This window comes from Petaurus breviceps, unplaced genomic scaffold, assembly GCF_028583685.1.
Source record: "Petaurus breviceps papuanus isolate PSGF00001 unplaced genomic scaffold, PetGlider_PUasm1.0 175, whole genome shotgun sequence".
NCBI lineage: Eukaryota > Metazoa > Chordata > Mammalia > Diprotodontia > Petauridae > Petaurus > Petaurus breviceps.
Window position 1 is genome coordinate 30,860,249 of NW_027185764.1, and position 25,472 is coordinate 30,885,720.

Genomic DNA, 25,472 nt, shown 5'->3' on the forward strand with positions numbered 1-25,472 from the left:
TCAAATAGAGGAGTTTTACTTTGCATTTCTATAAATATTGTATCTATAGATACCCAGATACTGAAGTGAGTCTGTTATCAATTTGAAAGTTTCTTCCAGCAGTGTAGATAACCATCCATCCATGCTTCTCAATTCTGTGTGACCCTGGTCCGTGTACTTTCATAAATTTGCCACAAGCTGTCCACTCAATAGACCTTCCTCACTTTATTCTGCTAACAAGAAAGTCTCAGAGGAACCCTCTAGCAATTTTCCTGTTATCCTTTATGCTCATGTTTTGATCAGCCTATCTTCTCTCATCCTATCATATTGTTTTTTTAAAATATTTATTTCATTCACATGTTCTAAAAACATATCTCTATATCTGAATGTATGTATGTATATATCACAATCAAGCTCTCAGATAAACCCTTTCTTGAGGTAGTTATCATCCTATTTACTCACCTCTTTTATCCCATCATGAGAGGAAAATTAAAAAAAAAAATTTCACCTATAATCTATGACCTTTACCTTCTAGTTTGAAACTTCAGCTGCTTCTGCCAATGGCAGATTATTTAGAATGTTTTATCCTTGGCATGGCTTACAGAGGGTTAGATTCAAGGAGCAGTTTGCCACTGACTGGATTAGAGAAAAGGAAAAAAACCCTTCCCTTTTCTTTCCTCCCCTGATTTTGGGGGGATCTGGAATTGTTCATTCCCCAGACTTGCTAGAGAAGTGATGTCATCAACAACTCCAGTACTATTTTCCTTGGGCCAAAGATGTTATAGAGTTCTGAATTTCAAATCGCAAAGGAAATCTTAAAGGAAAACACCCCCATGCCAATACTTAACACATCATTACCCTCTTTTTCCAAAACATAAGCAACTTTCCTTGAATCTTATAAACCAGAAACTGCTGAAGAAAAGTTAGAAAACTCAAGAGTTCAGCTGTTAAGTCCCCCAAATGATGCTGCATAATTCTGAGAGAGTGACAGTTATTTGGTAAATAGCAATTAAAAATATCAGAATGAAGATTAGCCATGTCACCAGTCTTCTTTCAAGGTGGGGAAAAAGGGGAATTATGCAAGTAAATATAGCCCTAGTCCAATCATAAAGTGTATTACAGATAAAATTTACATAGTAAAAATGAAGGTTTCGTTTTCTTCAGTTTATAATTTGCTTTAGTTCCTTTACTTCAGGAATAATGGCATCCAACTAGTTGATTTCTAAAATCTGAAGTAGATCCTGTATAGAAGCCTGAAAGACTGGGGGGAAAAAAGACATTTGTAATGCTTTGGATGTCCTGGGTGCTCAAAACCTGTTGAACATGTTTGCCCCCATCTTCAGTAATTATTTTACACAATTTCCTAACTGTATTCACCAGGACACTTAGTGATGATAAATTACTTAGTTCTAGGATCTTACAGATATTTCTCACAGCATTATTCATTTCTCCAAGCCTGGTCTGAACTTCATTCATTCGAGGGTAGATTCCAGAAACAGATGTTACATCAAATCGCTTTGGGAAGTGATTAGCAATTGCTTGTACCAGTTCCAGGGCAGGGCACGTCACCCTTTTTCTTATGTTCAACATCTTCCAAAATGTTATCAATAATAAATAGTTCTTCCAGTTTAATGTCACTTCACTCTTTTCATATTGCTTCATATTATGCCACCAACCTCAGACAGTTTTTCTAGGGATCTACAAAAGTCCATTAGAGATGTTAACTGGTCTGCCCACATTTCTGTTGTGGGAGGCAGATGCTCAAATCCACTTCTTGACTGGTAGCTTTATTATAACTCTGGAAGGGCCCCTTGTTCTATATTACAATTGCACTTCTTGGATTGTTTTTAATTGAGAGAATGCTGGTTAAGATGATGAAGTATTTCTGGTCAAACAGGGCCTGGTGCTGGATTTCTGTTTTGCTGATCTCAGAATCTCTGCAGTCTAAGCTCTCAGATTTGTCTTTGAGGAGTTCCTGTAATTTTATGTTTTTCTTAAGTGCTTTCTCCAGTTTCTTTACCTGTTGTTTGTAAAGTCTTAAATCATGCAATTTTCACACAAAAGTTTATTATTCTTGGCTTTAATGTTTCTGAATTGATTGTAGAATGACTAAGAAGGTTTTTATAATTTGGTGTATCATCCAGATCTATGAAGTCCCCTTTTCTTCCTTCAGTATCTTTATCTTCTTCATAGTGCCTTAGTTCCTTTTGAATTTTTCTAATTTGGATTCATAATAATCAGGATAAGTAATTATTTATCCACGACAGTCTGCATTGCTTTTTTGCAAAGACAGATGAACACTTTTCTGAGAGGCAACATGAAGTTCTTACTCTTTCTGCAATTTTTGAATTTCTTTCTGCAAATAAGAAAGAGTTTTGGTTGCTCAATCCATTTTTGTTCACACTGATGGTATTTTGCTTGTGTAGCTTTTTGATCTTTTTGAAATTCTTTCACTTGATTCTGTTGCTGGGAAACCATGGCTACAGATTCTTCTTCAAGTTCAGTGATTTTGGATTTCACACTATCCACAATTTGTTCCAAGTCATTAGCTCGTTTTTCTTCCTAAGCTGTTGCTTTGCTTTGATGAGCTGATGGATCACATTCTGATTCCTTATTCTGTCATCCACCAACCTTTTTAAAGTCTTTCTAATCCTCTATAATGATACCTAGGTTTTTTCCTTGTGTCCTTTTGACAAAAAACACTGGCTTTAAGCCATTCTTTGTGAATAGTGCATTTATGCTTTCCCATTCTGCTTCTTGCTGACTTCTGTCATAAGTATGTCTAATAATTCAGTTGATTTAGGGGATGTCAGTGTAATGACCAACTCTGTGTGATCAGATGAAGTGGGCAAAAAAAAAAAAATCTCGATTGACCTGACCAGAAGTCATATTCCAGTCTAATAATTCATTAGCCTGCTGGTTCAGATTTGATGCCATTTTCCATACAGCCAAATGGAGCAGAAGTTATCAGTGAAGAACTCTAATGGACTTCAGTCTTTGGTGGAATAGGTCAGAAAATTCCAAGCTCTCCAGATTTCTCCCACAGATGAGATAAAATAGTGCCTCAGGGCAAACATAGTGTGGTAAAAATAAACAAGAGTAGGGGCAGAACAGTGGTCTTTCTGGGACAGTCAGAGAAGATCTGAAGAAAAGTCACAGGAAGAGGTTTGGTCCTTGTAAAAAGTAAACACCTCCAGGTTGGTTCCATTTAAACAACAAGTGGGTGAGCCCTGGGGTAAAATGGGTTGGGAGGTAACCTTGGCCCCAGCCACAGGAACTTTTAGACCTTGGATAGTGAGGGGAGTTGGGCATCTGAGCTGGGGAAGATTGAAGGAACCTCTGCTGATAAGGAATGCCAGACCCAGTTGTGCTGTGGAGGAGAGACTCTGGGTGAGAAAGAACCAGCACATGCCCAGTGACTACAGAAGCAGTGGGGCAGGAATGCTGCTGACTGTGGATACTTTCTGGAGGTTGGAGGTTTCCATTTCAGGCCAGAAGGAAGAACTTAAGAATCTGAGGCCAGAGGTACCATTCCCATACTTTTTTTTCTTTTTGGAGGGCAGTTGGCTTTAAGTAACTTGCCCAAGGTCACACGGCTAGGTTTTTTGTTTGTGTGTGTTAAGTGTCTAAGGTCGGATCCGAACTCAGGTCCTCCTGACTCCAGGGCCAGCACTCACTGTGCCACCTAGCCGCCCCTATTTAATAGTATCTTGATTTCTCATAAAGTCACTAGCTTCCATTTGCTCCAGTCTAATTCTGAAGGAATGATTCTCTTCAGTGAGCTTTTGGGATTCTTTTTCCATCTGACAAATTAAGCTTTTTAAGGCATTCTTCTCCTCATTGCCTTTTTGAGCCTCTTTTGCCATCTGAGTTAGTCTATTTTTTTAGGTGTTATTTTCTTCAGGTTGTTGACTCTCATTTCATAATTTTCTTCCATCATTCTCATTTCTCTTCCTAATTTTTCCTCCACTTCTCTTATTTGGTTTTCAAAATCCTTCTTAAACTCCTCTATAGCCTGTAACCAGCTAATATTTTTTTGGGAAGCTTTTGGTGCAGAAGTTCTGACTTCATTGTCTTCCTTCTGTTCTCTTTTCTCACCCAGACTGGAAGTACAGGGGCTACTCACAGGCCAAGTTCCACTTTAATCAATATGTGCACTTTGACCTAATCTATTTCAGTTCTGAGCCAGTTCACCCCTCATTAGGCTACCTGGTTTCCTTCTCTTCTAACCACCATTCCAGAAGCTCACCATATTAGTGCTGACCTTGGTCTAGACAACCTATTAATTTAGCCCAATGCATCTCAGAATTCCTGAACATAATAGTTCTGATATCTCAGTTTCCCTGATAGCTGGAATTGCTGATGTACACCACTGCTCCTTGTATTTTACTGAATTTCCAGTAGATTTTTTAAAATGCTGAGTCTTTGCCAAAGTGTTTGGGATCTTAGGTTGATCAAATCCTATACCACCATGTTAATTTGATTCTCTAAAAGGCTAGTTTTGGACAATTGCCTAATTTTGGAACCACAACATCTAGACACACTCTACAGCTTAGAGCCAAGAGATATTCAAATTAATGGGTTGCAATTCTAGAGAGTTATCATTTCTAAGCATCTTTCTATGGTATATCTTTCTATCCATCCCTGGTTTCTTTCTTGATCTTCCATTGTGCATTTGTTGTTGTTTAGTTGTGTCTGACTCTTTGTGACCCCATATAGAGTTTTCTTGGCAAAGATACTGGAGTGGTTTGCCATTTCCTTCTCCAATAAATTAACATAAACAGAGATTAAGTGACTTGTCCAGGGTCACACAGCTAGTGAATGTCTGAGGCCTGATTTGAACTCGGCTCATCCCAATTCAAGGCCCAGTGCCCTTTCCACTGAGACACCCCGATGCCTCCAGTTGTGCATTACCAACTGCCTCTGGAATATTTCAGACTGTGAATCCCATAGGCATTTAAAACTCAACATGTTCAAAATAGAACTCATTACCATTCCCTGCCAAGACCATCTTTCCTAACTTCATTTCACCACCTAAGCCTTTTTGGTTTGGGTTTTGTTTTGTGTGTGTTTGTTTTTTTTGGCTTGTGTTTGTTTTTAAGCTACCCAGCCAACTGCTGTGATTTGGATATTTCTTTAAAGTATATCTCTCATTGTACAGATTTTTACTGAAATGTGACTTTTCCCTAGTCTAATACCTAGGATTAAAAGGCAAGTTATTTTATAACCCTTGTGGTTGAGAATAGACTTGGTGATTTATTCCTTTTGCCTTCATGAAAGGGAGAGGAGGGAAGAGAAAACAGGGAGCTAGAAAACCAAACCTTCTTTGGTATAACAAAAGGAAGGAAATGTTCTAGGATCCCTATTTGTAGATACACAGTGGAGCAAAATTGAGAGGATGCAGGTATACCTTAGTTCCTATCTCAACAAGGAGTAGCATCATGAAGTCGATAGTGGGCAGCCCTTGGAATAAGGAAGACCTAGAGTCAGTATTTGCTATCTGAGTAACAATGTCTGTGTCATTTAGCTTCTGAGTGCCCCAGGTTTCCAATTGCCTGTTTATCTTTCCTGGTTCTGAACCAGCCCAGAGCAAATTTGTGGAACTCTTTGCAAACTCTTTATAGTAGAGTGAGCTGTGAGATACCTCTGTGGAAGAAAAAAAGTAACAATTTCTGGAAACAAGACAAATGGAATTTATTATGTAACAAAAATAGACACAGTGTTAACAGATTTAAAGTTGCAAAATTAGCTTGTTTTGCTATCTTCTTTAGGTCTTGATCTTTAAAGTCATTTTCCAAGTCTGGAAAATCTAATAAGTAAATATATTAATGTTCAGAGCACAGTAGAAGACTTGCCCTTTCCTTATTTTCTTGACATGCGATTATAAATAGGAATTGTAGTATTTCATATATAGTAACTGATGGTAGAAATATGGTGAATTACTAAAAGGGGCAATTCAAAAACAAGTTGTCAATGAATGCATGTCATGGCTTAGTTTATTTTTTTAGGAAAAACAAAATAAGAATGTAGGAGAGGGCAGGAAGATAAGATTAAAAGAAATTAAAGGTATATTTAGCATGTTGTTTGAATTTATTTTCCCACCCCTGACATTTCTAATGTGTTTTTGAAATGCATTTTGAAGAATGAAAAGCATCCTGGGTTTAAAATCACTTCATTTACATCCTTAAAATATTCCCCATCTAGATACTTACTATATAAATATTTTCTGGCAATTCTTTATTTTAATTGGCTAAGTTTTTTATGTGGCAAGATACACTTAGCAGAAAGGTCATCTTAAACATGCCCAACTTTAAAATGATTGATTAATCATTAAATTTCATTTTAAGGTACCTTACATTCTTTAGGTTAAAACTGTTTCCATTTCAGTGCTCCACCCAAGAGTTCTTCTTGATCGTTAAAGCCCTGTGTCGCCTGAAGATAGAAATTCAAGCATTAATTCCTGCGATCAATTCCCAAGTTAAATCAGACTTGTTCAAGCAGTGCCTTCTGGAAATTCCTGAGTATCTCGACCCAGTGGAGCATTATTTCACTATACTCAATGAGCAAGCTGCCAAGTAAGTATCAGACCTGTCATTATTTCTTTATTATGGTCAGGCCTCATTGACTGGGGACTGGCTAGACAAATTGTGGCAGATGAGTGTAATGGAATATCATTGCTCCCTAAGAAACAGTGGCAAGAATTTGAAGAAGCAAGAGAAGACATAAGCTAATTCAGGGTAAAGTAGACAGAACCAGGAAGACAGTATATACAATTCAGTTATTTAGTCAACAAGCTTTATGTGTGTGTGTATACATATAAATGATATATGTTATGTGATACATAATGTGTCAAGTGCTAGAGATACAAAAAAAGGAGCATGTGTTTTAATGTAGGAGACAACATGTAAAGACCTTGGCATATGTAATATATATACAGAGTAGTAGATGGAAGGTAATCTGAGAGGGGAAGGCACTAGTAGTTGTTTGGACTTGGAAGGGCCTGTTACAGAGGTACCAGTAAGAGCAGTCCAGGCCTGGAGGGTAGCCAGTGCAGAGATGCAGAGATAGGAGATGAGGTATTGTTTTCAGGGAACTGCAAATAGGTGAGTATACCAGTTGGATCATAGAGTTTTTTGGGATGGGGGGGAATAAAGTGTAAGAAGACAGGGGAGATAGAAAAGGGTCAGGTTATAAGGATGATTAAGCACCAGAGGACTTTTTGTATTTCGTCTGAATATAATAGGGAGTCACTAAAGGTCATTGAACAGAGGAGTAAGTGATATGCTGAGACTTTTGCTTTAGAAAATCACCTTGGCAGCTATGTGAAGGATGGGTTGGATAGAGTAGGGAGAGACTTAAGGCAGGGCAACCAGTTGGAAAACTATTGCATTAATCCAGGTAGGAAGTGATAAGAGTCTGAGCTAAAGTGATGGTTATATGATTGGAGAGACATAGGAGAGAGTTGTAAAGGTAAAAATGACAAGATTTGGCAGCTGATTAGAACCTTGGGGATTTTAAGGTGAGAAAGTAAGGGTGATACTGAGGTTGCCAACAGGTGAGTTGGAGGATGGTGGTGACTTTGGTAGTAATAAGGAAATTCAGAAGAGAGAGGGGTTTATGCAAGAATATAATGAGTTCTGTTTTAGATACATTGAGTTTGAAATGCCTATGGGACATCATCCAGTTCAAGATGACCAAAAGGCAAGTTGATGACGTGTGACTTAAGCTCAGAAGAGAGACTAGGTCTCTATCTATTTATCTGGAAATCAACTACATAAAGGAGATAGTTGAACCAGTGGGAGCTGATGATAACTCCCAAGTCCAAGAGTATAGATCTAAAGAGAAGGCCCAGGATTGAGCTTTGAGGAAAACCCATGATTACTGACTGTGCCACGGGGCCAAGAAACAGCAAAGGAAACTGAGGAGTGATTGGAATGATGTAAGGAGAACCAGGAAAAAGCTTTGTCTTAAGAACTGGAGGAAAATCTAGACTAGGAAATCTAGGAGGAGAAGGTGATTGTGTCAAATGCTGCAGAGAACTTAAGGATAAGAAATGAGAAATGTCCTTTAGATTTGTCAATTAAGTGATTATTGGTAACTTTGGCTAGGGTCAGTTGAACAGCGAGGTTGGAATCACATTTTGCAGAAGGTTTGGAAGAGAATGTGAGAAGTAGAGGCATTGAGTGTGGAATTTAGCCATGAAGGAAGGTGAGCGATAAAGGATGATAGCTGGTGATTATGGTAAGATTGAAATTGAAAGTATTTTAAACATGGGCTTATTTGTAGGCATCAGGAAAGGAATCAGTAGGTAGGGAAAGATTGAAGATGAGGAGCAGTCGAAAGGGTAGTGATCGTGATCTTCTTGGAGAAGATAGGAGGGAAAAAGATCAGAGATGTATGTAGAGGGCTTGGCCTTGACAAGAAGAAAGACCATATCTTTCTTCTCAAGAATGGAGGAAAGGACGGATGGCAAGGGAAGATCTATGGACAATGTGATATGAAGAAAGAAGGGGCATTTTTTTCAGATGTTTCAGACTAGGGTCTCAGTTGAGGTAGTGGTTGGGTGTGCTGTGGGAGGTTTCAGAAGAGATGAAATTTTTCAAATATCTGTTATGTAGAATGGAATAGCAAATCAGGGAGGAATAGAATGTTTGCCTTACTGCAGTGAGAATCTGGTTAAGATAAGCTAGTATAAATTTATAATGGACCCAGTCAGATTATTTTCATGATTTCCTTTTGCTCTATTCATCACCAGCTGAGTAGAAGGAAGCAGATGATGAGAATATTCCAAGGTTGGGAGCTGGTAAATCATGATTGGTGATAAGATAAGGGACCAAGGTATTTAAGAACTGCAGATTGTGTAGAATTGAGGTGTTTCACTAAGGAGTTGAAGATAGGGAAGGAAGGAGAGGGTATAGTCATTTCAGTGGTGATGGACTGGGAAAAACAAACTTGAAGGGAATGGGGATCATGGTGAGGAAAAAGAACATGGTTAAGGGTCATAAGACTGAGAAAAGTGGAATGATAAACTATTTAGATCAGACAAAGAAATTTCTTAATTTATAAACAGGGAAGTAGAATTCTTATAGGTGGTGAGATCAAGAATATTGACATCTCTGCATAGCTGAAGTAAAATGGAGGAGTAGGTATTAGGAATTGAGTAGATTGAGGTACTGGGAGGTTAGGGTATTTGTATCAGTACACAGGTTGAAGTCCCCTAATGTGAGGGCAAGAGAGAAAGATTGTGAGCCAGACAGTAAACCTAAAGAAAGAAGGAGAATGACTTGGGGTCAATAGATAATAGCTACCAGACTATGAATTGGACGATAAGTTTGAATAGCATGAATTTTAAAGGAGGAGAGGTGATAGAGAGCCTGAAAGTGGTAGTGGGGAAAAAGGCATCTTTGGACTTACCATGATAACTGAGTCACTGGGTATGAGAGAAAGTGCACCCAGTACTGAAAAGGGTGATAAGAAAAGTGGTTTCATTAGAGGGGAGCCATGTCTCCATGAGGGTCGGAAGACTGGAGGAAGAAAAGAAAATAGACTTCATGTAAAAGGAAGATTGTTAATTATGGAATAGGAGTTTCAGCCAACACGGTCAAAAGGACAAACAGATCTGGTGCAGAACATTAGGTGTGGTTAGTGTTCAGGTGGATAGGCATGAGAGAGTATTAAATTGAGGATGGCAAATGAGGTTTTTACATTGTAACCAGGGTTGAGAATCCCTCAGATGGGGCAAGTATAAGGGAATGACCATTTGAACCATTGAAGAATAAGTATCAGTCAGACACTGATACTTAAGCAAAGTGTCAGTCACTAGAAAAGAGACTCATTGAATAAGACATGAAATCAGACAGTTTGAAGTCTTCCCTTGAGGTTCAGCCTCCTGGTGGGTAGTGATGTATCCTCTGAGACCCCAAGAGTCCCACCTCCCAGTAGATAGGAGTAGATGGAAACCCATTCAGGAGGGCTTCAGAGACATTTGGTCATTATAATTACCTAGCGTTTAGGGTTATTGGGTTTGTTGTTGTTGATCTTGTTTTTCTTTCCATTCACTTTCCTATGCTATGTAATTATAGTGACCACACTTGACCCTGAAGATGGTGTGAGAAAATAGACTTTACTCTTTTTTGGCAAAGGTGAGAGACTCTGGGTGCAGAGTCTGGCATATGCTGTGAGACTTGGTTGATGTGTTGGTTATTTTTGTTGAACTTTTTTTTCATTAATTTTTTGTTTGAAGCACATTGGTTGGAATGGGGATATATTTGAAAATAAAAGTAATATAAAAACAAAAGCTGCTTCAAATTAAAAAAAAAATGTTTAGGCATATTTGCCATTTCATGTGGAGTTTTTAGTCTGCCATGGTAGCAGTGGACATTTGTATGCATTTGAAATGAAAAACCTGACTAGATCCTAAAGCATCTAGACTAAAGACTCTAAATGTTAAATATTTCCAGATGCAGCTGGAAATGAAAATTTAAGTGGCTGCTACTTCACCAGCTCTGGTGGGTATGGAATTGTGCACAGGATTTACATCAGAAGGGCAGGCATAGGAGAGCTAAGCTGAGCAACTTGTTTAACTCAAATGGTGGTATCCTCTTGGCATCTCACATATATTTGCTGACTGGTTGTGTTTTCTAATTAGGAACTCCAGAGTCTAATGTCTAGAGGCAGATTTTCCATAGCAGAAGTGGCTCTCTTGTATAAAAGCAAGTAAAAATCATCTTAATGTTACTTAGTCCAGTGAAAATACATACCTTTTCTACTGTTTTTTATGGTTTACAGAGTACTTTTACTCAGGTCATGACAGAGGTAGATTAGAACCCAGGGCTTCTGAGTCTGACTACATTGTTACTTCCATTATATCATACTGCCTTGGAATGGTGCTATTTCAGCGACTCTTTGTCTTCATTCACCCTCAGCACCTTCCACGTAGTTTCAAAGGAAAAGATGGCTAGCCTTTCCCACTTGTTGTATTGATTCCTCTATGACCTTATTTGAATTTATTACTTCTCTGCAATGTGTATTTAGTCTTTTCCTATGTATGAACATTTTTCTGTCTGAAAATGTGTTCAGATTTCTTGTTCCTAAAAATGTTTTTCCTTGACCAGGCTATCTTTTTTAGCTCTCATTCTATAGCTTACCCCCCTTCACTGATAAAATTCTCAAAGCCTACATGTGTGAAGAATAGTCTGTTGCCCAGATTACAGGAGGAATTGGGATGGAGAAACCTGTAGAGCTTTTTTTTCATCAGTCTGAGTATCTGAGACAGAAAGCACAGATGGACAAATTGGGCCCAGACAGAATTCTACTCATTGCCAGTCTTCTTGCGCCTGCAGTCTGGTTCCCATCCCTACTCTTCTCTTCAGATTATAGTCTTCAAGGACATCAGTGATTATTCCTCGTTGCTGAAGGATTAGGCATAAGATTGAGAACAGAAAGTAGTCCGTTTTATAGATTATCCAGCCCATCCTCTTCATCATATAGATGAGAAAATTCAGTTACAAGAAAGTTAAGTAACTTGTTCAAAGTTACACGGGTAGTAAGTACCATAGAGATCATTTTTTGCAACTTTCTTGTTTTATAGCTTGTAAGAAAGGCTATGTGGCTTTTCTGAGATCCTATTGGTAATTATGGATAAAAATGGGCCTAAAATCTTGAACACAGATTTCAGCCTAGTACTAATTCCACTGCATTCTGCCCACTCACAAGACAGATTCTTCATGAGTACAAACATACTTTTTGTTTTTTAGAACTGGAGATAAAACCGAGTTGTTCAAGGACCTCACAGATTTCCCTTCAATAAGTAAGAGGAAAGAGGAAATACAAGTGGTTACCACCAAGATCAATCTACATTTGGAAGAAATACGAAGAGTACTAAAAAATCCTTCTGCACATTACAAAACAGTGTTGGGACAGGAGGTAATATGAATCTATACTTGGCTGAATTTTATTTTCTGAAAGCCTTTTGCCAAATGAAATGAAAATTTGTTGAGAGAGAAATAATCTTATTATTACATTATCTTGAACTTCTTGAATTTGTTTTGCTACCTTATAGTTTTGAAAAGAACAGTTCTGATAGCACTACCTTTTTGTACAGCTGGTCAGAAAATTTGGCAGCTGAAAATAATGCTGCATTCTGTTTTGATTTGATCATAAAGAGTGGCTTCTCTTCTTAAGTAACTGATGTATATTTCATAGATTCCTAAAATGTAGGGCTGAAAGGGCCCTTTAGAGATTATCTAGCCCAGCCTCCTCACTTTAGATTTAGAGATAAATCACAAGAATTTAGAATTTCCTTTTTTTTTGGTTCATATTTCTTTGAAACCACATGTGGCCCTCTAGATCTTCAAGTGTGGGCCTCTGACTGAGTCCAGGTTTTACAGAGCAAATCCTTCTGTTAAGGGGATTTGTTCTGTGAAGTTTAGATTCAGTCAAAGGGCCACACTTGTGAATCTAGAGGATCACATGTGGCCCTGAGGCCACAGGTTCCCCACCCCTGGTATATCCTGTCTTGTTTTGCAGTGGATTTGAAGAGTACTTTCAGGGGATTCAAACTCATAGAAACAGTCTGCATCACTGTGGCATGTGTTCAGAAGTCATTTTGTCTTTATTACCTTGCCCTGTCTTAACAGCCACTTCCTTTGAATGCTTGCAAAATTATGGTAAATTTATAAAATTGTGAAATTTTAAAAATTGTTAGAATAATTTAAAAAATAACTATAGAATCTTGTTCTGGTTTATCAGTATTATTGACTAAGTACTTGTTCATAGGGGTGGGGATTTGACGGCAAAAAAGCTAGGTGCGGATCCCCATTTGACTACTTTTTTTTTTTCTGGGCCCATAATATCCTTATTCACAGAAGAAAGAGGTTGGATTAGATGCCCTCTAAATCTAAGTCTCTGGAGGGAAAGACTGCTAATTGTATGGAAATACTTTAGTACTTCATCAATATAAGATGGATGTTTGAGAGTTTCCATGGTAATCCATATAGTGAACCCATATAGAAAGTTTTATCAACATCAATATGAAGCATGCTTTTGACTAGGAGGAATTTTTATAATCAATGCTCATCTTTTTGCTTCCTCCTTCTTTTCTTTCTTTCTTTATTCATTCATTCATTTATTTATTTCCCTTTTTTTTTAAAGAAGGGCAATTGGGGTTAAGTTACTTGCCCAAGGTCACATGGCTAGTAAGTGTTAAGTGTCTGAGGCTGGATTTGAATTCGGGTCCTCCTGATTCCAGGGCCGGTGCTCTATTCACTGTGCCACCTAGCTGCCCCCAATAATCAATGCTTATCTACTAATTTCCTTATTGTATTGGGATATTTCAGTAAGTTTGGTTGTAGTATTAGAGTTGGATTAATTTGTTTTAATAATCATTATAGCTAGTATTTATTTAGTGCTTTGCAGAGTGCTTTACAAATATTATCTATCTCAGTTTCTCTTCACAACAACTCTGAGAGGTAGATGCTGTTATCCCCTTTTTGCAGTTGAAGAACTTAAAACAGTTGGGGGTCAAGTGACTTGCCTGGGCTCCTATAGCTAGACTTGTAGCTGGCTTTGAACTCAGGTCTTCCTGACTCTGGGCCCAGCACTCAATCCACTGTGCTACCTACCTTCTTCTATTAATGTCTAAAATATTTTTTCATTTAGTACAAATGTTTCAAGTGTAAATGACTCTAGATTTCACATGCCGTATCCTAATGTGTAACATCCCATCCATGTGAAACTTTCTTGAAGGGCACAAATTCTGTGTGTTTTGTGATTTAATGCACTTCTCTGAATACTCTCAGAACATTGAAGGATGACAGTAAGTGTTAAGCTCATTCACACTACATTCTTGAAAGAGGTAGAAGTTGTTTTGGGTGGGTCCATTTTTCAGATGATGAAATTTAATGAAAAGGCTGCCTTATGTAAGGTCCCACACTGGCTCCACTGGCAGCCCCTGCTGTGTAAGGTCAGGTACATCTATGTATACTACACAGCCTGCAAAATACTAACCATCATTATTACATATTCTGATTTGAAGATTAAAGAGAATAAGGAATAAAAAAAACCAATTTTTAAAGGAAGTGATACAGCCTTTTGACCTGTCCAGAGTCCATAAGTCATGCTGTTTTTCCATCTCTTATGTTTAATAAAAATTTGTGAAGATTTTGAATGAAAACTTAGAAAAATGCAACCTTGTGATTGAGTAATAAAACTGGATAATTTGGTTTTTTAAAATAATTCATTTTTAGTTTTTTAACATTCACTTCCATAAGATTTTGAGTTTTGAATTTTCTCCTTCACCCTCTTTTGTGTGTGTGTGTGTGTGGTTTTTTTTGTTTGTTTTGCTTTTTTGCTTTTTGGGAGCAGGGACGGGAGGGCAGTTGGGGTTAAGTGACTTGTCCAAGGTCACAGGGCTGGTAAGTGTTAAGTGTTTGAGGCCGGATTTGAACTCAGGTCCTCCTGACTTCAGGGCCAGTGCTCTATTCATTGTGCCACCTAACCGTGCCCCCTTCACCCTCTTCTGCCTCCTCCCCAAGACAGCATGCAATCTGATATAGCACCTACTTACACGTTCATATTAAATGTATTTTAATATTAGAAGAGTTAGAACTAATGAGGAATCGTGAGAAAGAAGAAACAAAACAAAACAAAAGGAAAGCAAATAATATACTTTCATCTGCATTCAGACTCTAAAGTTCTTTCTCTGGATGTAGATAGTATTTTCCATCGTTAGTCTTTTGGAGTTGTATTACATCCTTGCATTGCTGGAAAGAACTAAATTTGTCAAGGTCAGTCATCACACTATGTGGCTGTTGCTGTGTATTTGGTTCTCTTGGTTCTGCTTATTTCACTCTGCCTGAGTTCATATAAGTCTTTCTGGGCTTTTCTGAAGTCTGCCTGCTGATCATTTCTTATAGCACAATAATATTCCATTATATTCATATACCACAACTTGTTTAGCCATTCCCCGATTGATGTGTATCCCGTCAATCTCCAATTCTTTGCCACTAAAAAAAGAGCTGCTATAATATTTTTGTACACGTGGCTCCTTTCCCCATTTTTATGATCTTTTTGTGATTCAGACCTAGAAGTGGTATTGTTGGGTCAAAGAAAATGCACAATTTTATAGCCCTTTGGGCATAATTCCAAACTGCTCTTTTAAGATGGTTGGATCAATTCACAACTCCACCAACAAAACTTTAGTTTCCAATTTTCCCACATATTCTCCAACATTTACCATTTTCTTATAAAACTGGATAATTTGTAAAACCAATTTTTACAATTTAAAAACATCATTGTAGAGCTAATCCCAAATGTTATTCGTGTTTCTTTTTTGGAAGGGAAGAGACCATGGAAAATAGAGAGAATGTAATTTTACTTATTTATTATATTGATTTCTTTCCTGCTTTCTTTTCTCAGAATAGATGGGGAACATGTTTAATAAGTGGCAGTCTTCAAGGAAAATTTGCATGAATTTTATGTTCTTTTATGCTTAAACCATTTTTATTGCCGATTTCTCTAAGGGTTAAAATGATTAATATCTTACATTTAAGTTTACCTTCTTCCATTTTCTTTTTTTTTTTTTGGTCTTTTTGGAGGGGGGAGGGCAGGGCAATTGGGGTTAAGTGACTTGCCCAAGGTCACATGGCTAGTAAGTGTTACGTGTCTGATGCTGGATTTGAACTCAAGTTCTCCGCACCATCTAGCCACCCCCTTCTTCCTCCATTTTCAAAAGAACATTGTTACCAAAATTAACCTAACTTTATATTCAGTTGATAAGGAAGTATTGATAAATGCAAAAAAAAAATGGCAGGGAAAAGATCTATAAATCACTGTGGATAAAAATAAATTGAACCCAAGTTAGCATTTTGGCATTTCCATTTTAAAAGCATAAGTAGGGCAGCTAGGTGGCACGGTGAACAGAGAACCGACCCTGGAATCAGGAAGACCTGAGTTCAAATATGACCTCAGACACTTAACACTTACTACCTGTGTGACCTTGGGCAAGTCACTTACCCCAATTGCCCTGCTTTCCCCCTCCAAAAAGACAAAAACAAAGAAAGCATATGTAACTCTGAGATCAGGTAGTAGAATTACATGACTTATGTTGGACAAAGTCACCTTCATTTTTTATTCAGCATTCTTATTAGTTAGTGTACTATAGCATGGAGCATTGGAGCCAGAGGGAGACAGGAACAAGCTAGAAAAGATTCAGAAAAGGAACCAAAAAATGATTTAAAGGACTGATAAGATAGATGAAGTAAAGTTTTTAGTATTACAGGATTTTTCACCTTGGAGAAGAGAAGGCAATTTGACAAAGGTTCTTAAGAAGACTGTAGTGATTCTGTTTTCAATTTCTTAAACCCAGAACAAGGTGAAATAGATAATGAAGCCTAAAGGATTCAGATAAGATAAAAAGAACTTCCTGATAATTATTGTTGAGCGAGTTGCCAAAAGTTGTTACGGGCTCTCCTCTAAAAATGCCAAAGGGTCAGTAAAGAGGAATTCTACAGAAAAATGGATTAATTTACATTTGAAGATCTCTTCTGCCCCAAGATTTAGTGATTTCTATGCTATATATTGCAATGATTGAATATATTAACTTGCAGCTGATACTAGTATGCCTATGCCCATTTACTGTCAGAACTAGCACTTATTTTGGTTGGAGTACAACTTTTTAGATACCACTATACCTAGAACCAGCAAAGCACCAGGCCTGGAGTCAGGAACACCTGAGTTCAGATCCAGCCTCAGACACAGACTAGCTTTGTGACCCTGGGCATGTCACTTACCCCTGCTTGCCTCAGTTTCCTCATCTCTAAAATTACTGGGGAAAGAATTTGCAAACCACTCCAGTATTTTTGCCAGGAAAACTCTAAATGGGGTCACTCAGAGCCAGACACAATGTTAAATGACTCAAAAACAACAATTCCTTGAAGGTGATATACCCATGACTTAGTAGTTCCTGTAATTTGGCCCTATCCCCAGAGGCAATGTTCCATCTCCTCATGGCTTCTCCCCTTACCTGCCACAAATATTTAGTAGCGGGTTTACATACCTCTCAGGGTCGGGTCCAGTTATCCATGTTACTTTTACTTCTTTACACATGTAGAAAGGATGAGAAAAGGACCAGATGTGGAGTGTGTATCATAGGTACTGCTGTCTCAGGGACTAATAATGACTTTCCAGAATGCCCCATTAGTTAATGTTTTACCCATGACTAATTATAATTTAAATTTGAACATAAAACAATAATTAGATTTTTTAAATAATCAAAGAAATTTTGGGGGTTCAAAAACAGTCATCTTGGGGTGGCTAGGTGGCACAGTGAGTAAAGTGCTGGCCCTGGAGTCAGGAGATCCTGAGTTCAGTTCCGGCCTCAGACACTTAACACCCATGCAAAAAAACTAGCCGTGTAAACTTGGGCAAGTTACTTAACCCCAATTGCCCTCCAAAAGGCAAAAAAAAAAAATTAAAAACAATCATCTTTAATTTGTGAGTACTTTTGGGAATTTTTTCCTTAAATATCCAATATTTCATTTTCATTTATTTTAGTTTCTCATAGAAGTAAAGAACTCTCTCACATCTTCTATACCATCTGATTGGGTTAAGGTTGGAAGGTAGGTTTGAAAATAATTTTTTTCTTCTTATTTAACTTTATGATGACAACTATTTCTGTGTATAATTGGAATATGAATAGTCAGATTTTCAACTTAAAAACAAAGCCTTTATTTTAGTTTTGGTAGAGAACATTTAAATAAACTGAATCATTGTTCTAGCCATTCTATTCATTACTTTAAAAGATGGCCACCTTTTCATTTTAATTTAAGTGCTTCACTGGGTATTTTGCAGATCAGTATTTCATGTTTTCTGTCCTAATTAGCAGAGTCTAGTGACTTCACTGGAGACACTGTGAGAAAAGTAATAGGAGCCTTCAGATGATAAGGGGGATTCTTCTGCTTGAGCATTTTAATTTTCTTGATGTCTGAGGCTTCTTTAAATAAGGTAGAAATTTAATTTCCAGCTTCAGATAGATCGTAATCTTTTCATTTTTGGTGATTTTCATAGCAAAGGAGATTACAGAGTAGCTTATTCATTCTAGTGTGTCAAGATCTATTGCAGATTGACAGCAGTAGATTCATCATATTTAACTTCTGGGTCCAGAATGGAGATAGAGCTATTTCTTTCAGAGTAAGCAATGACCCTTGTAACCAGGGCCTTGTTTTAGAGAAGGATAAGAGTTACCAAGAGGTATTGTGGGATTATGTATTAATTAGGTCAGTAATTAACCTCAAAAATAGTATCCTTCACAAAAATGAATTATCTTATTCTTAATTACATTTACTATACTGAGCATTTATGGGATCACAGTGAAATGGCATTTGTCTTTTTAGACAGATTTGATAAAATCACGTAACAGGGAAAGTAAAGTTGTTGATAGTATTAAAGAAACTCTAAAAGGGACTTCAAAGCCCATTTTCATTTATTCTCCATGTCAGGAGTAGATTAGAGCCTATATCACAACAAAATGATGAATTGTTTATCATTTTAATTGTTATGGTAATTATTTGTTATTTATTGCCAGTAGCACAAGGGGCCCCAGAGCACCCAGATCTGCTTTATAAATTCCTAACACCTTGCTTTTTTTTTTCCTATGTATTTGGAAGTTTTAGACATCAGAATCAGATATTCTTTTCTTCCTCCCAAATCTGTTTATTCCCTTCCCTGCCTTTTCAGACATTCTTCCTTTTGTCTTCCTTTCCTTTTACTCCACTTTTATCTTAGCCTCCAGCTAGTAAGTGGAAGTCTTATTTTCAGAGAAATTACTTGAGATTGAATCATGGGAGCCTCTTCAGAGCTATAACTGGAATGTCATTAAATCATTTATACCAGAAGAGAGAGCTATGATAAAATACATTTGCATAGAAACTTAAACCACATTTAGTATAAAGGAAACAAGCTTGGGATAGTATAGTATCAGTCACCTTTGGAGTATTCAGTAAAGGTAGTTGAGTGAATGAATAACAGAGCTTTTAGAGAGGTTTATTGCAAGTTTTTTTTTTTCTCATTGTTTGGCTACAGGGGCTACAAGAAGGGTAGATTAATACATCATGAGCCACACTTTTAAAGTGGTATGATAGGAGAGATAAATCCATCTCCTTGGTACAGTGACTTGCCAAGTTAAAATTGATTGATGTCACTGCACTATGGGCTGGGAAAATGAAGGGGAACAGAGGACAGGTTGCACTTCTTGCCATCAGACGGCTTATCCAAGCTCTGCTCTTTTCCTCATGTCAAAATGGATGAGAATATGTGGGGATTATAGATAAGAAAGACTAGTAAAATAACAATGATTATACATAATTTTTCTGTGTGGGAAATTTAGAAAATAATGTTCACTTTCCAGAGATTTCTTTTACCTTCATTCCCCTTTGAATGAATATACTGGGTTTTGTTGTATCATATATGTATTTCTACTAATCAAACTGGTCTTCCATTAGAAAGTTTTAAAGAAGGAACCTTCTATTGCTAAAGCCAAACATTTGAAATACTGAATTTACCTTACAAGATTAACTTTCAAAGGTTTTCTGTCCAGACCTTTCTATAGAATCCAAGAGCTTTTTTATGGTAAAGATTATTGAAATGAATAGATTCGAGTAGCATAATAATAGAATGCTCGCTCTTTACTTCTGTTTTCAAGGTTTATCAGAGAATAATGAAGAACTACTCTAATTTTTTGAAGTGATGGTATTACTGATTTCTAAGTAACCTTGATTTCCTATTTATGTTTTTCCTCTCTTCTAGCACAAAAGCTGTCAGCCGCTTTCACTCTCCTTTTATTGTAGAAAATTACAGACATCTGAATCAACTCCAGGAGCAGCTAGTCCTTGACTGCAACACTGAATGGCTAAATTTTTTAGAGTGAGTTTACAATGAAATGTATAATCTGACTCTTGCTATGAGAAATAGACCGGAAAATCTTTCTATCAAAAGGAAAAGTAGAAATTACTGCTTTGATTTCTTCTGGCCTGCCATAAAACAGTTGAATACATGTGCTCTTTGATTTTATTTATAACCCATTGAAATGTAAGCTCATCTTAAAGTTTTTGCTTACAGAATAAACATTAATTTTTGTTATAGTACTATAAATTTGGAGGCTGAGGATTTGACATAGTGAGTAAGACATTGCCTTAAGTTATTAACTCTATTATATACTCATTTTTTCCACAGCTGAGAAAATATGAATCAATAATTTGGGAATAATTTATTGCATTACAAGAAATAAAGGAAGCTTGCCTTTTTTTCTCTACATTAGTCTTAATTGCTGGACACCAGAGTATACAGTTGGTTATTCTTCTATTTTCTATGTGTATTTTGATGTAATTCTATAAAAATTGGGTGCTCTCACTAGCCAATTTTCCAGATACCTATATGGGTATTTCTATATTGTCCAAACTGTTGCACGGAAAGGTTGTCTTTGGCAGTGACCACGTTCCTGTTGTTAAGTGTTTAGCACCTGTCAAGTGCAGTATATCTTTGAATAAACCTTCTTTGTTGTAAATAACTGGTGTTTCCTATTCCCCCTTACGTTGACTTTTGTCCATATTTGTAATATGTTTATGATAATGCTGAGCTTAGGGGTGGGATTTTTTTTTCTCATTTGTAGTTATGTTCAGCATAATGTTGCCTAAAAGTCATTAATAACCCCATTGTTGTGAACCACCCCCCTCAATTTTCTGATATTTTTTTAACCAGTCATTCAAGATAAATGATAATGGTTGCCATCCTCCCCTTTTCAAGCTTTTTTAGAACAAATTAACTAAGCCAGGCAGATGTACCTGGATTTTAAAAAATTCTTTTCTTATTTTCTATCTTTAGTTTTTGTTTCACTTTCATTTCCAAATATATCCCTCCACCTTCCATACCCCACTAAATCATGCTATATAATGAGTCACACCCTTTAATAAAGAAAAGAAAGAAGGTGGGGAAAAAAGTTAAGCAAAACGAATGAACACATACCAGTGTTCTAACATATATATGATGTTCCTCACCCATAATCCCCCAACTCTGTAAATATGGGAAGGATTGGCACTTTCTCATTTCTTCTCTATAGCCATTAGTGGCATTATAGTTAATCATGTAGCATTAATTTTTTGTTCTCCTTTTTTCTTTCCTTTTACATTGTTTTAATTTTTACATATATTTTGTTCCTGGTTCTGCTTACTTCATTCATCAGTTCATATAAGTCTTCCTATATGTCTCTGAAAAAAAAAACTAATTTTTTTTACAGTAAAGTAATATTACACTGTTTGCACAATTTTTTTTAACCATCCCATAATCAATAAGGTTGATTGAGCAGCTAGATGATACATTGGACAGAGTGCTAGACCTGGAGTCAGGAAGACCCGAGTTCAAATCCAGTCTTAGATACTTATTAGCCGTGTGACCCTGGATAAATCATTTAGTCCTGTTTGCCTCAGTTTCTTCATATGTAAAATGAGCTGGAGAAGGAAATGGCAAGTAACTCTAGGATCTTTGCCTAGGAAATCGCAAATGGGATTACAGAGAGTTGGATACAAGTGGAATGACTGAACAGTAACAACAATCAATAAGCATGCTTGCAGTCTTAGAGAATTCCTTGACAAATATTTACAAGATAATTAAACAAGAACAGCATCGGCAGGAATTCCGGAAACATTCTAAAAGGTTTAGATCAGTGAGATAGTGATAAGTCCACCAGAGCTGTTTCATTTTTATATCATTAACTTTGCTTTCTTCAGCATCTCAAGCATTTCTACCTCTATGTACACACTACAAGCCCTTGCCACTTTAATAGGTGACATTTGTCATTCTCCCAGACTGAGAACTGTAGAGGTACATTTTTTTTTAATCAGCAGACATTTATAAGCTTTTCCTTTGTGAAGAGCATTTTGTTAAGAGAAATGTAATGCTTAGATAAAACACATTCCCTGCCCTCAAGGAGCTTTTGATTTTCATTTAGGTATTCTTTAGTTGTGTTTGATTCTTCTCTCGCTCATTTTACAGATGAAGAAACTGAGCCAAACAGGGTGAAGTGACTTACCCAGGATCACACAGTGTCTGAGGAAAGATTTAAACTCATGAAGATAAGTCTTCTTGACTTCAGACCTGGCACTCTATTCACTGTTTAGCAGGGGACAATTCAGTAAAATTCAGTAAATATTAAGCACTATTTTAGGTCCTGGGATGTTAAAAATAGGCTCTTGGGGCAGCTAGGTGGTGCAGTGAATAGAGCACCAGCCCTTGAGTCAGGAGGACCTGACACTTGACATACTTACTAGCCCTGTGACCTTGGGCAAGTCACAACCCCAGTTGCCCTCCAAAAGCAAAAAACCCAAACAAACAAAAAATATGCTCTCTACAAGGAGTTCTTAATTTGATGTCTGTGTGGTTTTTGGAAATATCTTAATAGCTGTATTTCAATTAATAACTGATTAAAAGGAAATTGGGTATCTTTTGTAATCCTATATATTTTATTTTGTGCATTTAAAACCTTTCCAAGATGGGGTCCATGGACCTCATCAGCTTGCCAAACAGGTATATAACAGAAAAGGTGAAGAACCCCTGCACTAGGTCATGCTTTTTAGGAGCCTGCAGTATAAAAATAAAAGACATTTCACACAGATATCAGTAAGACAGGGAGCCATGTGTAGTGAAAAGGAGGAAATGGGACAGGGATCACTTTTGTTTGAGGGAATGACAAGTAGAGCTAGGGAATAGTGCCTCCTGGCCAGAATATAGAATGTTTAAAGGGAGGCAGCGATAGCAGGCAACCACAGAAATGGTAGGGTCCTGTCTGTGGAAGACCTGGAATGTCTTAGTTGCAAGCTCATCCTTATTGCAGTTGGCAATAAAGATTTCCTTAGTTGAGTAATGGCATTGTCTGCTATCTGTGTAGAGTCAGACTGCTGACTTGTTACAACACTCACTTATAAAACAAATATAAAGCTAGAAGAAGTAATAGAAATGAGAAAAAGATGTTGAATGAAAAAAAAAAAAACTCTACCACTCCAGCCTAACCTATTTAAATGATATTCACATCTAAAAATGGGAAATAATTAAGTACATAGATAGTGATTATAACAATTTTGTTAGATATGTCTAACCAATATAAAACAATTGCCATGAAAAAGAGGCCAGAAGCACCTGAAAACCAACACTTGATCTACTTTCATGGATCTGTGCTCGGGTAGGAAACTTCATTTCTTGATGTTGGCTGTGTGTAATCACTACTTTTTTGGCATCAGTAACACAAACAGCTGATGCCATCAAGTGTTCAATGATTCTTTGATCCCTTTCCTGTTCAGAGTCAAACATCAAATATTATTTATTTTTCTCTGAACATATTATCCATACTGAAGTTTATCTGCCAATTTTCTGTGTGTTCACACCTTATGAGACCTCTATAGTTTCTTCCTCTAATTTGTGCTGTCTCTGTATGGGAGACCTTAGGCATCCTTTTAACCTTGCATTCGCCTTGTCAGATGATTTTGATTCAGAAGGGCTGGCTACACAGGGTGTTATTGATTAACTAGGTCTAGACCAAAGCCTTTGACAGCAATTCTGGTCATGAATTTTGCCAGGCTGTTTCAGAGAGCTGTATTTCATTAGCTGTTTTGGTCCAGGGCCCTTCTGCTGTACTGGAGATTTGTTGAATACTATCTCAAGTCTGAGAGGACTGTCCATTGATACCCTGACCCCTGTTACCTGGTTGTGTAGTACCCTATGTCAGTTTGCCTAATAATAGCCTCATGCATTGTCTTTAACCCCTCACGACCTAGTCCAGTGACCCTGGGTAACACTTTTCACCTAGCACTACTTACCACCTGAAGGAAAGAAGTCTAACACTAATTTTTTTCTTAGTTTGGCAAACTTTTCAATTAAAAGCAAATAAACATGCTTTACTCTATTCATTAGCAATTCCACTAGTTATTAGGAAGAGTTGAGGGGTGAAGCAAGGAAAGCTGGAATTAACTTACTTAGCTACTTGTTAGTTTCACTGATAAAGCATTTCATAGAACAGTATATTAAAATTAATAGTCAAAATGATGAATGGTTACAATATATAACCTTATTCAGTTATCAGTGCATCCGTCCCTGTTGTCTCTTGCCACAATTTATCAGAGATTGGCTGAGATTTAACCAGTACTCTTGCAGTGAGAACTCCCAGGAGAAAAAGGCACTGGTTGCCATGAGTACTGTTTAATGAGATGCCATATGGTCTGAGTTATTTATTTTATTTTATTTTTTCACTAATCCTGGTGAACCCAGCATCAAATGAAATGCTAGTGAAGCAACAAGTGTATTTGTCTCCTCCTGGCATATACACATTTGTATCATTAACATTGTTTTTGATCAAAATACTACAGGACATAAAAGATGTCAAAAATCAGTGAGTGAAAAAAGAAATGTGTTTCCTGCTTGATTCTGAAAAGAAGTCTAAGTACTAGATTGTGCTCTGTTGGACTCAGAAACCTTTTCATTTTAAAATTCTTTTAAAATTGAATTATAGTAGCTCTTAAGCAAAGTTCAAACATATTAGAAGTGTATTCACAAACAAGTAGGGAAATATTTCCCTTTCTCGGTCAATTTCATATTCATGGAACAGAATCGAATCCCAAACTCAGCTGGCCATCATTGTAATGGCAGAAACTTCTAGAATGGATTTTTCTGTTTGCCAAAGGCCGAGCAGTCTTTATCTATGATACACAGATGCAGGTAGTACTGAAAACATGGTAGACAGTCTCCATTCTTTTATTGATCTTTAGATTAATAATGTCATTGGCTTTTTAAGAGTGGAATCAAGGGCCATAAGTTCCTTGAGAATGGGACTCTCTTTTGCTCTTTCTTTGTGTTCCTAGCACTTAGCATAGTGCTTGACACAGAGTAGTTGTTGGGTTGTTTCAGTTGTGTCCCACTCTCTGTGATCCCCTTTGGGGCTTTCTTGGCAGATACTGCAGTGGTTTGCCATTTCCTTCTCCAGCTCATTTTACAGATGAAAAAACTGAAGCAAAAAGCGACTTGCCTAGGGTCACACATCTAGTAAGTATCTGGGGCCAGATTTGAACTCTTAAAGATGGGTCTTCCTGATTCAGGGCTCTATTCATGTGCCACCTACCTGCCCAATCTGAAATAGAGGCTTCCAGAGGAAGGACTGGGGCCTCATGCAGGCCTGGCTTACCAGGGGGTATGTGGTCAGAGGGTAGGAAGATAGTTCACATCCCACTCTCCTCTGCAGAGCTAATTATTGTCTCTTAACACAACCACACACTATACTATACAATTATACTCATTGTAGCCTAATTCTCCCCTACTTTACCTTCTTCTGAAGCTGTGTAAACTCAGCCTAACCTTACCTTGATTTTAGCAATTGTGTTGATAGGATCCTGGGAGATTTGGAGCTAGAAGGGACCTAGAGGCCGTTGAGTCCAAACTCTCATTTTGCAAATGTGAAA

General features: G+C 37.3%; 1 protein-coding gene and 1 pseudogene across 4 annotated transcripts in view; one reads left to right on the forward strand and one right to left on the reverse strand.

Moving 5' to 3' along the window:
* Positions 1 to 25,472, forward strand: part of MSH3 (mutS homolog 3) — a 229,874-nt gene that overhangs the window by 127,465 nt on the left and 76,937 nt on the right. For 3 of the 4 annotated variants that reach the window (XM_069085027.1, XM_069085029.1, XM_069085030.1), the window contains 4 exons: positions 6,367 to 6,554; positions 11,736 to 11,904; positions 17,533 to 17,597; positions 19,783 to 19,899. In XM_069085027.1, the coding sequence (XP_068941128.1) occupies positions 6,367 to 6,554; positions 11,736 to 11,904; positions 17,533 to 17,597; positions 19,783 to 19,899 (539 nt within the window). The remainder of the gene's footprint in view (positions 1 to 6,366; positions 6,555 to 11,735; positions 11,905 to 17,532; positions 17,598 to 19,782; positions 19,900 to 25,472) is intronic. The other variant, XM_069085028.1, reaches the window with a different exon arrangement.
* Positions 1,140 to 2,916, reverse strand: LOC138159085 (centrosomal protein of 70 kDa pseudogene; annotated as a pseudogene).